This window comes from Bufo gargarizans, chromosome 7 (assembly GCF_014858855.1).
Source record: "Bufo gargarizans isolate SCDJY-AF-19 chromosome 7, ASM1485885v1, whole genome shotgun sequence".
NCBI classification, from domain to species: Eukaryota; Metazoa; Chordata; class Amphibia; order Anura; family Bufonidae; genus Bufo; species Bufo gargarizans.
The window spans coordinates 44,809,684-44,825,419 of NC_058086.1; the positions used below are offsets into that span (position 1 = coordinate 44,809,684).

The 15,736-nt window shown below is 40.7% G+C and overlaps 1 protein-coding gene across 1 annotated transcript in view; it reads right to left on the reverse strand.

Moving 5' to 3' along the window:
* The window catches only part of CACHD1 (cache domain containing 1), a 95,092-nt gene that overhangs the window by 17,518 nt on the left and 61,838 nt on the right, over nt 1–15,736 (reverse strand). The window contains exons 8-13 of the mRNA XM_044301043.1: nt 9,343–9,492; nt 7,599–7,832; nt 6,236–6,385; nt 3,903–4,026; nt 1,589–1,706; nt 84–252 (exon numbers count right to left, since the gene is read on the reverse strand). Coding sequence (XP_044156978.1) covers nt 84–252; nt 1,589–1,706; nt 3,903–4,026; nt 6,236–6,385; nt 7,599–7,832; nt 9,343–9,492 — 945 coding nt within the window. The remainder of the gene's footprint in view (nt 1–83; nt 253–1,588; nt 1,707–3,902; nt 4,027–6,235; nt 6,386–7,598; nt 7,833–9,342; nt 9,493–15,736) is intronic.

Here is a 15,736-nt window from a genome sequence, read left to right on the forward strand (position 1 = left end):
AATCAAGCGAGCGGATATTTAGCGGGTGGGACGCGTCTTATAGAAGGAGGGAGGGGCTAATCGGCCGCGATCATCCGCCTTACCGAGCGTGGCCAGCTGCTTGAAGTGAAGGCAGGCGGTGGGCTGGCCCAGGAGATCCAGGCGATGGTACAGGAGCTTACTGCTGGGGACCGTGTTCAGGTTCTTCAACTGTTTGACAGGGATCTCTGGTTGTATCACCACAATGCACAAGATAAAGGAGGTGTCCTGGACCTAAAGGGCAAAGGATTACTCAACATAAGATCAATGGAGTCTAGGAGCTGAACTCTCCCAGCATTCCCTTCCGGCTCAGCGTCTGCACTGAGCTCTCTACAGCGATATGCAGTCTAAGAAGTGTCTTCTTTAGGACAGAAACTGTACAGTTATCTAACGTGGGAGAAGTGACCCCCTCCACTGCATTACAGAAGCTAAGCTCTGAGAACAGAAGCAATTAGCAGAATTGTGAATGCCGCTGTGGAGAATAATACAGGATGTAACTCAGGATCAGTACAGGATAAGTAATGTAATGTATGTACACAGTGACTGCACTAGCAGAATATCAACCACAAAAGATATGACGGCAGCATCTCCAATCCAATAAGGCTTCATTCACACACGGCGCATGAGACCGTACACACGGTCCGGTTACCGGACCATGTGTACTGTCTCATGCACCATGCGTGAAAAAAGCCTTATTGGATTGGAGATGCTGCAGTCATATCTTTTGTGGTTGATATCGTCATTACCCCTATGGATCAGAGGAATTGGACTGGCTGATGCATCCCTGACATTCCATATCTGAAGGTATTGAGTGCTGCTTAAAATATATTTTATCCACTAGCAGAATAGTGAGTGCAGCTCTTGAGTATAATACAGGATGTAACTCAGGATCAGTAATGTAATGTATGTACACAGTGACTGCACTAGTAGAATAGTGAGTGCAGCTCTGGAGTATAATACAGGATGTAACTCAGGATCAGTAGAGGATAAGTAATGTAATGTATTGTATCTACACAGTGACTCCACCAGCAGAATAGTGAGTGCAGCTCTGGAGTATAATACAGGATGTAACTCAGGATCAGTACAGGATAAGTAATGTATGTACACAGTGACTGCACCAGCAGAATAGTGATTGCAGCTCTGGAGTATAATACAGGATGTAACTCAGGATCAGTACAGGATAAGTAATGTATGTACACAGTGACTCCACCAGCAGAATAGGGAGTGCAGCTCTGGAGTATAATACAGGATGTAACTCAGGATCAGTACAGGATAAGTAATGTATGTACACAGTGACTGCACCAGCAGAATAGTGATTGCAGCTCTGGAGTATAATACAGGATGTAACTCAGGATCAGTACAGGATAGTGCGCACAGGTCCTATAACCAGTCTACAGTATATTTTGCAGGTAGGAACATCTACACAGGGTCTCCAATGTGATATCTTCGTAAATTAGAAGAAGAAATATCTTGCTGCTGGAAACTCTGTGTTGCACATCACAGTGATTCCCGCCACATGCATTTATTACAATAAAGAGGATTAGGGTTCAGGCGGTTAGCAGGGTCTTACCATTTTCCAGGCATAGCTGACATTGTACGCCTCCTTCCCAGGGTCTCGCAGCTTGTTGACGTGCCAAGACAGGGAGGAATTCACAGGCACCGTAATAATCTGACTGCCCAGGGGGAGGCTGAGGAGGAAACAGACAACGATACGTCTCATGCAAACTAATACACGAGTCAGAGACCTAACAACATCCATCTGCAGCTCTGAGAACTGTCATCATCTGTCAGATCAACTGCTGCACCGCGTTGACAGGACGCACCGAGCAAAAGACAAGCCGTACTCCCTATTCCAGGCACGGGACACAGACGTGGGGATTAGGGAATCTCGCACTGTAGAAACCATAGCACACCAGAAACTACCCATCATACAACCATCAGAGAAGCTGGGCACGAAATAGAAAACATTACACTGCATGTCCTGATGCTCAATAATACCGCCAAGTGGCATCATGATAGTACTTATATTGTACATAGGAGCCGTATTATAGTAGTTATATTCTTGTACATAGGAGCAGTATTATAGTAGTTATATTCTTGTACATAGGAGCAGTATTATAATAGTTATATTCTTGCACATAGGGGCAGTATTATAGTAGTTATATTCTTGCACATAAGAGGCAGTATTATAGTAGTTATATTCTTGTACATAGGAGCAGTATTATAGTAGTTATATTCTTGTACATAGGAACAGTATTATAGTAGTTATATTCTTGTACATAGGAGCAGTATTATAGTAGTTATATTCTTGTACATAGGAGCAGTATTATAGTAGTTATATTCTTGTACATAGGAGCAGTATTATAGTAGTTATTTTCTTGTACATAGGAGGCAGTATTATAGTAGTTATATTCTTGTACATAGGAGCAGTATTATAGTAGTTATTTTCTTGTACATAGGAGGTAGTATTATAGTAGTTATATTCTTGTACATAGGAGGCAGTATTATAGTAGTTATATTCTTGTACATAGGAGCAGTATTATAGTAGTTTTATTCTTGTACATAGGAGGCAGTATTATAGTAGTTATATTCTTGTACATAGGAGCAGTATTATAGTAGTTATATTCTTGTACATAGGAGCAGTATTATAGTAGTTATATTCCTGTACATAGGAGCAGTATTATAGTAGTTATATTCCTGTACATAGGAGCAGTATTATAGTAGTTATATTCTTGTACATAGGAGGCAGTATTATAGTAGTTATATTCTTGTACATAGGAGGCAGTATTATAGTAGTTATATTCTTGTACATAGGAGCAGTATTATAGTAGTTATATTCCTGTACATAGGAGCAGCATTATAGTAGTTATATTCTAGTAGTTATATTCTTGCACATAGGGGCAGTATTATAGTAGTTATATTCTAGTAGTTATATCTTTGCACATAGGGGCAGTATTATAGCAGTTTCAGTGTATAGGAGGCCCTTTTGTGAACCCTTATCCTTCCTTATTACCTTTTGGTAGCTCAAGGGGATGACAAAGTGCATAGGACAAATCATCTTGAAGGTTGACCATGCCTGTGCTGACAACTAAATATTCAGAACACAAATGTTTATTATTTTTTATATGCTTCTGTTATTTCTGCATCTTTGGAGCTAAGGTCGCCTGCGATTGGAATTAACCTTGAAGCATTGCTTACTTGCAGCACTAAAACGTTGGCCATTTCTCTGCTCTCGATCAGATAAGAACACAAGGAGCTTTAGCAAAACTTTGTGCTGAGGCTTTGAAGCCGCCGACCTCCGTGTTTATTGACTCTCGCTCAGTCTCTACATGACACGGGCATATGGAGAATTTCTCACTCTTGGCCATCAAAGTAACTTCAGGGACATGTGAAATTGCTTCAGTTTTATGTTTGCCGAGGAGTAATGGAATATATTTGTCATATTTGCCTTTGTCAAGTTTGTGCCATAAGAAAATTCCATATAATCTGTCCAAAATTCACACCAAATACAATATGCACTTCTCATGGACGATCCCATACCATCTGCAGACTATATGACGTCTGGGATCTAAGGTAAGGGGGGCTGACCGCTATTCCTTCAGACTCCCCCATAGACACGCATGCTCAGATCAGCCAAGTGTGCATGGATTTTCAATGGGGAGAGGGAAAAAGCTGCTGCCAAACCCCTCTGCCATAGGCTTATCTTCTGCGGAAACAAAGCGTCCCACACGCCTGATCCTTCAGAAAGCAACCGGATCTGTAGGACTTCCATCTAGTGTATATGGGCCCACTAACCTGAAGTTTACAGACCCCAGACATGATCATCCAGCACACACTATACTGGGTACAACCTATTACCCCGCAGATTAAAGAGTTAAATTTACCTGAGAATATTCTGCCGAACCAATGAAAACTTGGGGATGTTCTCATAGTGGATAATATCGGTGTGCAGCGGAGGCTCCACCAGCAGGTACGGCCGGGTCAGCGAGGGGTGCATCAACGTGTAACCTTGCAGGGAAAAGGAAAAGTATTTCTAAGGACCTTTAAGTATTTGGGGATCTTTCACAATTCGCATTTTTAGATTAATCAGAAGGGGACACCAAAGAGCATTGGAAAGTGGAGAATATTCTCATTAATATATATTTACAATTGCCATTTGTGCAAATACGATTGGGAGCTTCTGCCATTTTGAATGGATGTTTAAAGGGGTTCTGCAGTTTTTTTAAATTGATGATCTATCCTCTGGATAGCTTATCAGCATCTGAACGGCGGGGGTCCGACACCCGGGACCCCCGCCGATCAGCTGTTTGAGAAGGCAGCGGCACTGGCAGTAGCGCTGCGGCCTTCTTGCTGTTTACCGCAGGCCCAGTGACGTCACGACTAGTATCAATGGCGTGGGCGCGGCTAAGCTCTGTTCACTTGAATGGAGCTTAGCCTCGCCCAGGCCATTGATACTAGTCGTGACGTCACTGGGCCTGTGGGAAACCGAGAGAAGGCTGCGGTGCTCCTGGTGATTGGCAGGGGTCCCGGGTGTCGGATCCCCGCCGATTAGATGCTGATGATCTATCCAGAGAATAGATCATCAGTTTAAAAAAAACTGCAGAACCCCTTTAAATAAGAACATATACAACAGATATAATGCCTGCCCGGTCCTGTCAAACAAAGTGCAGAGGGCGCAGCAGTTGCAGAGAGGGCAGAGCCTCTAGGTGTAATGGTAACGCCCCCGTTGCTCCTAGATTCTCATCTGCATACTATAAAGCATGGATGTCAAACTCATGGCCCTCCAGATGTTGCAAAACTACAACTCCCATCATTCCCTGATAGCTGTAGTATGCCCAGGCATGATGGGAGTTGTAGTTTTGCAACAGCTGGAGGGCCACGAGTTTGACATCCCTGCTATAAAGAATCACTTTTCTCAGCAATGCGGACACATATGAACATGGGACCAACACAGATGCCTTCAGCTGCCAAGCGCACATGTACCAGGTCAGCCGGTGTCATAGGTCCAAAACTGCTGACAGATGCCCTACATTCATATCCAGTCTGTCTTCTGCCTTTGGAGGGTTAGAGGTCCATTTTCCCCGCAGCGCCAGCTCTGGTGAAAAGGCAGGAGAGGCCATCAATATCAGATCAGCGGGGTGCCACTTTACGCAGTTGGGCACCTGTGCAAAAGCTGCGCCCCTCCACTGTTTACCTCGGTACGCCCACCTGCATGTCGCCTACTTAGTTGCAGCAGTGCGGGGTGATGCCGCAGCGCGGTGCTGGTCCGGTGCATAGGACGAAGCTGCAACACATTGGTAAATAGATGACATGCAGGCAGATTGATGGAGGACAACAATGAAAGTGCTGCTGGCCCTTTTAACAGTTTAAGTCAGACGCCGACCAATATGACACTGGTGGCCTATCCTGTAGACCCTTTTAATAGACGTGGTTCCCCATGTACAAACCATAAGACTGGAGAGTGGCGGTAAAGAGTTTCTCCCGCTGTGGAGGACCCAGCACATCCATGCATTACAGCCAGGGATGCTCAACCTGCGGCCCTCCAGCTGTTCCAAAACTACAAGTCCCAGCATCCCTGGACAGCTAACAGCTATCAGCCTACAGCAGGGCATGGTGGGAGTTGTAGTTTTACAACAGCTGGAGGGCCGCAGTTTGAGCATCCCTGCAATTACACAAACACTTCATTGACTACAATAGGAACGGTGTAATGCTTCCTTTCTCCAGAGGGGGCACTGCAGGGAAACCCGACCACTACATGTGATTTTTTTCCCCCCCTCCTCAACCAAATTGCTAATCGACCTGCTGCTGCAAACGAGCCAAGGTTCAACAAAAACACCCGGGCCTGACAGCTGTAAAAGTGGTCTTAGATTTGAGCGCAGAAAGTAACCACATGTTCCCGTACCGCTCCCAGCAATGACTGACTGCGCTCGCAGCCAAGGTTGTAAAATCCTATTTCATGTGCCAAGCCCCTTGGCACCACAGGCGCCGACTTGTTTATCTTGCAGGTTGGTCCAAGTGCTATTTGATCTCGAATCACTTAATATTTATCTGTTTCGTGGCCAAAATGTGCAGTTGGGAGGCGACGTCGGGACAGCCCGCCATTCTCTGCAGATCACGTCAGGTCTGGAAAGAGGCAGGACGCGGAGCCTCGCGAGCATTTACGACACCCTAGTGGTATTTGGAGTGGCACATCCTGCGCGGCGGATCACAAAGATACCTTTGTTATCGATGAGAAACGTATATGAGGCCAGAGAGTCTTGGTAGTAGGTAACGTCCTCGAGGATGTACGCGAGGTTCACGTCTACACCCACGATTCCCAAGAGAAGGTTCCCAAAATAACACGGCTTGCTGACGGTCATAATCAGACCTGAAACACAGAGAACGCAGGTGTGACATAGAACCGGAAGGGAAAAATGATGGCAATTATCGTACAATGAAGACCCAGAAATCCAAAAAGGAACTTTCCAGCTTTAAGTTCCATCATTTTGTAGCGGGAAGTTTAGCAAATTTCTAATTACCCTCTGCTTGCTGTCAGTAAATGGAATCATTATTCTTTACATTCGGTGGCTGAAAACACGTTCAGAGACAGTGTTCTACTTGGACACAACTGCAGGTTGTTACAATGTATCAGCGCAGATGATCGCTATCAGATCTGGAGTGACACTTTTTGCTACTCTTGTGCAGACCCGACATACTGGGAGAATCAAACTGGGGGGAGAGGAGTTCTCCTGGAAGAAGCCGCATATCTCCCGGGTGCTCTAGCCTCTATTAAATGACACCCATTCCTGTCTGTTCCTACACGTCTACCCGTTACTGGGTACAGACAACATGCGCTGCCCAGAGAAGGTGCCAACCGGGAGAGACGGGGGCCCGGTTTGATCCTTGCTATGGGGCCCTTACTTCTTTATGTACACCACTGGTGTATATGAAGAGTGTCTGGACTGAGGTATGTATATAGTGGGGTCTGGGGTTTGTATATGGGAGTGTATAGTCTGGGGTGTGTATATGAAGAGTGTGCGGACTGAGGTATGTATATAGGGGGGTTTGTATCCTGTGGGGTCCATATAAAAATGAAGGGACTGGGACTTGTAGAAAAGTGGTGCTGATCTAATTATGGGGGTTGTCTGGGGTTTGTATAATGGTCTGGTATCTGTATAACGTGGTTTGGTTGGTGTGGGATGTGTATCCAGTGGGGTCCATATAAAAGTGGGGGGTCTGGGACATGTAGACAAGAGGTGTTGGGTCTGATTATTGGGGGGGTCTGGGGTTTGTATAAAGGCTGGTCTGTACCCCTCCTTGGAATCTCATTTTCTAAAGCAGGTAGGTATGACTAATGGACTTCCTACACCAATACACTGCAACCACCGGCAGTTGTGTGAAAGACAGCATCTATAGGCATAAAAATATGTCTGATGCCAAGGCCATAATGAGTGACCATGACACAATTTCCTGGAAACCAGAATGAAAACTTCCATTCTTTACACTGCAGGTTGCATTCAGAAAACTGGGAAATGATGCCCAACCATTAAGAAAAATGAACATATATCTAGAAGTGCCATACTGCGATGTTTAGGACTTACCGTCGCCCATCTCGTCAGAGTACGGCAGGCTGAACACGGCCTCGTCAATCATGCGGTTAGGAAGGTTGGTGTAAAACCTCCCCACCGTCGTCTCCAGGTTGCTGAGCTGATTTAGGACCATCATGCTCCCCTTGGTAATGGGAAGTCCGCTCTTGTCCGAGAAGCCATATTTTGCTGAATTCTGCTCCGCTAGGTCACGGAGGAACGCCAACTCCTTCAGACCGGTCACTCCCTCTAACACGGAAAAAAAGCGTGAACTTGTCAGTAAAAAAAAAAAAAAAAAAAAGGGCAATGAAACGGGCACTGCACTGGGCCAAAGTGGGGCCTCCGACGCCTGTATTCTATCACACTCCGACTCCAGATCCTTCATAAATGGCCAATAATTTAATAACACATTTACTGTAGTAAAATGCAAAAATCAGGCCCTCTCACCATCATGTAAGTAATCAGAAGACTTGGATAGAACATAAATCATATTTATTGGGACACGATTTCTGAAATTCCTGAAATTTTTTAAATGCCTGTAAGTAAATCTGTAATGCAATGTTCATTTAATAACCAGAAGACAGTGTTATACACTGAATAATTGTCAGAAACCTATGAACTTGTCTTCAGAAAAACTTAGGCAAGCTCTATATGTACGTCCTGGAAATGCAGAGAATCGTGTGCAAGTTGCGCTTGCTAGGAAGAAAAAAAAAAGTATTGTCTGGGAATAAATAATTTTTCACAGGTCCCCGCTATGGAAAGTATCACTATCCACAGATCCGGTTCATTGAGCTGGCTCCGGTGTGTTCATCTTCTGGTCCAAGACTTGTTTACTTCCTCTCCGGCATGATCATCCACAAGAGACACACCACCACTGAAGCCGGACAAGAAGAAAGATACACAGGAGCCAGCGCACAGGACTGCAGCGTCAGTGAGCCGGTAAGTAGGAATCTTTCCATAGCAGAGGCAGGGTGTGGGTAGGTGAGAACTGATTATCTATCACCCCTAGAACACCCTGTTTATCACTGTTTATAGTATTAGGACAGAAGAGAAGACAGGAGAGGTGAGAACTGATTATCTATCACCTCTAGAACGCCCTGCTTGTCACTTTTTATAGTATAAGGACAGGAAAGAACACAGGAGAGGTGAGAACTGATTATCTATCACCACTAGAAAACCCTGCTTGTCACCGTTTATAGTATAAGGACAGAAGAGAACACAGAAGAGGCGAGAACTGATAATCACCACTAGAACACCCTGCATATCACTGTGTATAGTAAAAGTACGGGAGAAGACAGGAGAGGTGAGAACTGATTATCTTTCACCTCTAGAACGCCCTGCTTGTCACTGTTTATTGTATAAGGACAGGAAAGAACACAGGAGAGGAGAGAACTGATTTTCTATCACCTCTAGAACACCCTGCTTGTCGTGGTTTTTGTTGCTGGCTTTTCTAAATTCTTATGAAAGTTAATAAATTAATTACACAATCTTACTAACAGAAATGTGTTAAGCTGGAGTCTATATATATTTACTGAACCTGACTTCATGACTTCGACTCCACAGCTCTGTATAGACCACCGTTCTTGGAATCAGTAGCGCCCAAAAAGATAGACTTCCACCAATAAGATCATTTAGAGCATATCCAATCCATATATTGCAATATATAGCAAGATCTAAGCTTCCCTTTAACCCCTGGCACTGTAGGAGCACTGGCCTTCACCCCTCCACCACCACAGTAACAATGGCCGCGCAGTCTCACCGTTCATAATGGCATAAGTAAGGATCATGACCGAATTGTTCAGCGGACTGTTCTCTTCGTTAATGACTCTCAGTGTGGACTTCTTATCATCTTCGGAGGAATCCTTTGAGGTGATTCCAGCGGATAAATAGATAATCACCAAGTCAGTATCTGGGAAAGAAGAAGACAGAGAATGAGCCTCACAACGTGATCACACAGATTGGTGGATTTCTTAAATAACCCCAAAAAGAATAAAAACAAGATAGAAAAAAACAAAAAAAAAAACATCATTGCAAAATTGACACAATGTAACAGAACGTTTCGTTTCACCCGTGCTGTGCATTTATCCTAAACATCCACCAATCACAACAAAGCTTATATTTTCTAGAAAACCTCTGGCAAAATTAATTTTTTCAGTCCTTAAGTAATAGGGGATGAAAATGGGATAATAAAATGGTTGTCGGGATGCTGCTTTCAGTATAATTTGCGAAACGAAGTTGAAATGCAGGATGCTGCAAAAAATAGATCTGCCCTAAGAACAATAGAAGCGCTGCATGCAACATCCGTTCTGGTTGGTAACATGAGAGGGTGCAACAAGGGCTCCAAAACACAGATATACACTAAATACATATAATACAGACATATGCAAAAAATTAGGCCGATCACCACACCCGATAAGGATATGTAGGGGCAATGGTGATATGTAACACAGCCGGATATCACACAATATCTGTTTTATAGGCAGCCTACAAACAGTCCCGGCATTGTCTGTATTGTATAGTTGGCCTGTAACATGCACATTGCTTTATTGTGAGGTTTTATTACAAACCCAATGGGGAGCATCTGGAGTCACATAAATATAATGTATTTCAAGTAATAAACATCTGCTCCATTATTAGGAGAACGAGCGGTTTCGGGTTCATACATTAGGGACTAGTTTAGGGGTAATATCATATTGGTGAGTTTTGTAGCTGTGGTTTATATCTACCAGAAACCAGAGACTTTCCTCAGTGTCTCCAAAATCCGATTCTTACATAAACTATTTTCCCTTAAAGTAAAGGCAACATCACTGCGCAACTATTTTGAGAACAAATCATCTCACAAAACCAAGGAATATAACTACTATAATACTGCCTCCTATGTACAAGAATATAACTACTATAATACTGCCTCCTATGTACAAGAATATAACTACTATAATACTGCCTCCTATGTACAAGAATATAACTACTATAATACTGCTCCCTATGTACAAGAATATAACTACTATAATACTGCCTCCTATGTACAAAAATATAACTACTATAATACTGCCTCCTATGTACAAGAATATAACTACTATAATACTGCCTCCTATGTACAAGAATATAACTACTATAATACTGCCTCCTATGTACAAGAATATAACTACTATAATACTGCCTCCTATGTACAAGAATATAACTACTATAATACTGCCTCCTATGTACAAGAATATAACTACTATAATACTGCCTCCTATGTACAAGAATATAACTACTATAATACTGCTCCTATGTACAAGAATATAACTACTATAATATTCTTGTACATAGGAGGCAGTATTATAATAGTTATATTCTTGTACATAGGAGGCAGTATTATAGTAGTTATACTGCCTCCTATGTACAAGAATATAACTACTATAATACTGCCTCCTATGTACAAGAATATAACTACTATAATACTGCCTTCTATGTACAAGAATATAACTACTATAATACTGCCTCCTATGTACAAGAATATAACTACTATAATACTGCCTCCTATGTACAAGAATATAACTACTATAATACTGCCTCCTATGTACAAGAAAATAACTACTATAATACTGCCTCCTATGTACAAGAATATAACTACTATAATACTGCCTCCTATGTACAAGAATATAACTACTATAATACTGCCTCCTATGTACAAGAATATAACTACTATAATACTGCCTCCTATGTACAAGAATATAACTACTATAATACTGCTCCTATGTACAAGAATATAACTACTATAATACTGCCTCCTATGTACAAGAATATAACTACTATAATACTGCTCCTATGTACAAGAATATAACTTATAATACTGCTCCTATGTACAAGAATATAACTACTATAATACTGCTCCTATGTACAAGAATATAACTACTATAATACTGCTCCTATGTACAAGAATATAACTACTATAATACTGCCTATGTACAAAATATAACTACTATAATACTGCTCCTATGTACAAGAAATAACTACTATAATACTGCTCCTATGTACAAGAATATAACTACTATAATACTGCTCCTATGTACAAGAATATAACTACTATAATACTGCTCCTATGTACAAGAATATAACTACTATAATACTGCTCCTATGTACAAGAATATAACTACTATAATACTGCTCCTATGTACAAGAATATAACTACTATAATACTTGTACATGAATATATAATATATATTCTTGTACAAGAATATATATATATACTGCCTCCTATGTACAAGAATATAACTACTATAATACTGCCTCCTATGTACAAGAATATAACTACTATAATACTGCTCCTATGTACAAGAATATAACTGCTATAATACTGCTCCTATGTACAAGAATATAACTACTATAATACTGCTCCCTATGTACAAGAATATAACTACTATAATACTGCTCCCTATGTACAAGAATATAACTACTATAATACTGCTCCCTATGTACAAGAATATAACTACTATAATACTGCCTCCTATGTACAAGAATATAACTACTATAATACTGCCTATGTACAAGAATATAACTACTATAATACTGCCTCCTATGTACAAGAATATAACTACTATAATACTGCCTCCTATGTACAAGAATATAACTACTATAATACTGCCTCCTATGTACAAGAATATAACTACTATAATACTGCCTCCTATGTACAAGAATATAACTACTATAATACTGCTCCTATGTACAAGAATATAACTACTATAATATTCTTGTACATAGGAGGCAGTATTATAATAGTTATATTCTTGTACATAGGAGGCAGTATTATAGTAGTTATACTGCCTCCTATGTACAAGAATATAACTACTATAATACTGCCTCCTATGTACAAGAATATAACTACTATAATACTGCCTTCTATGTACAAGAATATAACTACTATAATACTGCCTCCTATGTGCAAGAATATAACTACTATAATACTGCCTCCTATGTACAAGAATATAACTACTATAATACTGCCTCCTATGTACAAGAATATAACTACTATAATACTGCTCCTGTGTACAAGAATATAACTACTATAATACTGCCTCCTATGTACAAGAATATAACTACTATAATACTGCCCCTATGTACAAGAATATAATTACTATAATACTGCTCCTATGTACAGGAATATAACTACTATAATACTGCTCCTATGTACAAGAATATAACTACTATAATACTGCCTCCTATGTACAAGAATATAACTACTATAATACTGCCTCCTATGTACAAGAATATAACTACTATAATACTGCCTCCTATGTACAAGAATATAACTACTATAATACTGCTCCTGTGTACAAGAATATAATTACTATAATACTGCCTCCTATGTACAAGAATATAACTACTATAATACTGCTCCTATGTACAGGAATATAACTACTATAATACTGCTCCTATGTACAAGAATATAACTACTATAATACTGCTCCTGTGTACAACAATATAACTACTATAATACTGCCTCCTATGTACAAGAATATAACTACTATAATACTGCTCCTATGTACAAGAATATAACTGCTATAATACTGCTCCTATGTACAAGAATATAACTACTATAATACTGCCTCCTATGTACAAGAATATAACTACTATAATACTGCTCCTATGTACACGAATATAACTACTATAATATTCTTGTACATAGGAGGCAGTATTATAATAGTTATATTCTTGTACATAGGAGGCAGTATTATAGTAGTTATACTGCCTATGTACAAGAATATAACTACTATAATACTGCCTCCTATGTACAAGAATATAACTACTATAATACTGCCTTCTATGTACAAGAATATAACTACTATAATACTGCCTCCTATGCCTCCTATGTGCAAGAATATAACTACTATAATACTGCCTCCTATGTACAAGAATATAACTACTATAATACTGCCTCCTATGTACAAGAATATAACTACTATAATACTGCTCCTGTGTACAAGAATATAACTACTATAATACTGCCTCCTATGTACAAGAATATAACTACTATAATACTGCCCCTATGTACAAGAATATAATTACTATAATACTGCTCCTATGTACAGGAATATAACTACTATAATACTGCTCCTATGTACAAGAATATAACTACTATAATACTGCCTCCTATGTACAAGAATATAACTACTATAATACTGCCTCCTATGTACAAGAATATAACTACTATAATACTGCCTCCTGTGTACAAGAATATAACTACTATAATACTGCTCCTATGTACAAGAATATAACTACTATAATACTGCCTCCTATGTACAAGAATATAACTACTATAATACTGCTCCTATGTACAAGAATATAACTACTATAATACTGCTCCTATGTACAAGAATATAACTACTATAATACTGCCTCCTATGTACAAGAATATAATTACTATAATACTGCCCCCTATGTACAAGAATATAACTACTATAATACTGCTCCTATGTACAGGAATATAACTACTATAATACTGCTCCTATGTACAAGAATATAACTACTATAATACTGCTCCTATGTACAAGAATATAACTACTATAATACTGCTCCTATGTACAGGAATATAACTACTATAATACTGCTCCTATGTACAAGAATATAACTACTATAATACTGCCTCCTATGTACAAGAATATAACTACTATAATACTGCCTACTATGTACAAGAATATAACTACTATAATACTGCTCCTGTGTACAACAATATAACTACTATAATACTGCCCCTATGTACAACAATATAACTACTATAATACTGCCCCTATGTACAAGAATATAATTACTATAATACTGCCTCCTATGTACAAGAATATAACTACTATAATACTGCTCATATGTAGAAGAATATGGCCGAATGCACACGGCCCTGTTCCGCTTCATGCCGCCGCACTACAGTAATACACTCGTATAGATCATACGAGTGTATTACTGTAGTGCAGCGGCAACATGAAGCGTACGGCGTCATAGCAACCAATGACGCCGTGCGCTCTTGCTGTCAGCAGGAACCCAGGCCGGCATATTACGGACCGTTCACGGCCGCGGAACAGGGCCGTGTGCATTCGGCCTATAACTACTATAATACTGCTCATATGTAGAAGAATATAACTGCTATATTACTGAGTAAGTACAAAAGTAAGGATTGATCAGCAGCCATCATCTGAGGCGAGTTATAAGTCACAGGAAAGTCTAAGGCTACTTTCACTCTCGCGTTTTGTGCGGATCAGTCTTGTAAATGCACAGACGGATGCGCACCAATAATGCGAAAGCTTGTATCCGTTAATAACGGATCCGTTTGCATTATTCATTCAAAAGAAAAGTCTAAGTCAAAACGGATCCGTCTTGACTTACATTGAAAGTCAATGGGGGACGAATCCATTTTCAATTGCACCATATTGTGTCACTGAAAACGGACCCGTCCCCATCGACTTAGGCTACTTTCACACTTGCGTTCGGGGTTCCGCTTGTGAGTTCCGTTTGAAGGCTCTCACAAGCGGCCCCCAAACGGATCCGTACAGCCCCAATGCATTCTGAGTGGCTAAGTATCCGCTCAGAATGCATTAGTATGGCTCCGTTTGGCCTCCGTTCTGCTCAGCAGGCGGACAATGTAAGTCAATGGGGACGGATTTGTTTGACGTTGACACAATATGGTGATCCGTCCCCCATTGACTTTCAATGTAAAGTCTGGACGGATCCGTCTGACTGCAAATTGGACTTAGACTTTTTTCTGAAATATAATGCAGACGGATCCGTTCTGAACGGATACCATTGTTTGCATTATAGAAGCGGATCCGTCTGTGCAGATACCAGACGGATCCGCTCCGAACGCAAGTGTGAAAGTAGCCTTACATTGTAAGTCTAGACGGATCCGTTAGGCTCAGCATCGTCAGATGGTCACAAAAACGCGGCAAGCTGTGTTTTAGTGACCATCTAAAAAACGTAACGGACACCAAACTGATGCATTTTGAACGGATCCTTATCCATTCAGAATGCATTGGGGCTTAACTGATCCGTTTCGGGCCGCTTGTGAGATCCCTGAAACAGATCTCACAAGCAGACCCAGAAACGCCAGTGTGAAAGTAGCCCAAGTCTCCAATGAGTGCGTCTGTCAATCAGAAAACGAAGTATGCAAAAGAAACGAAGGACCA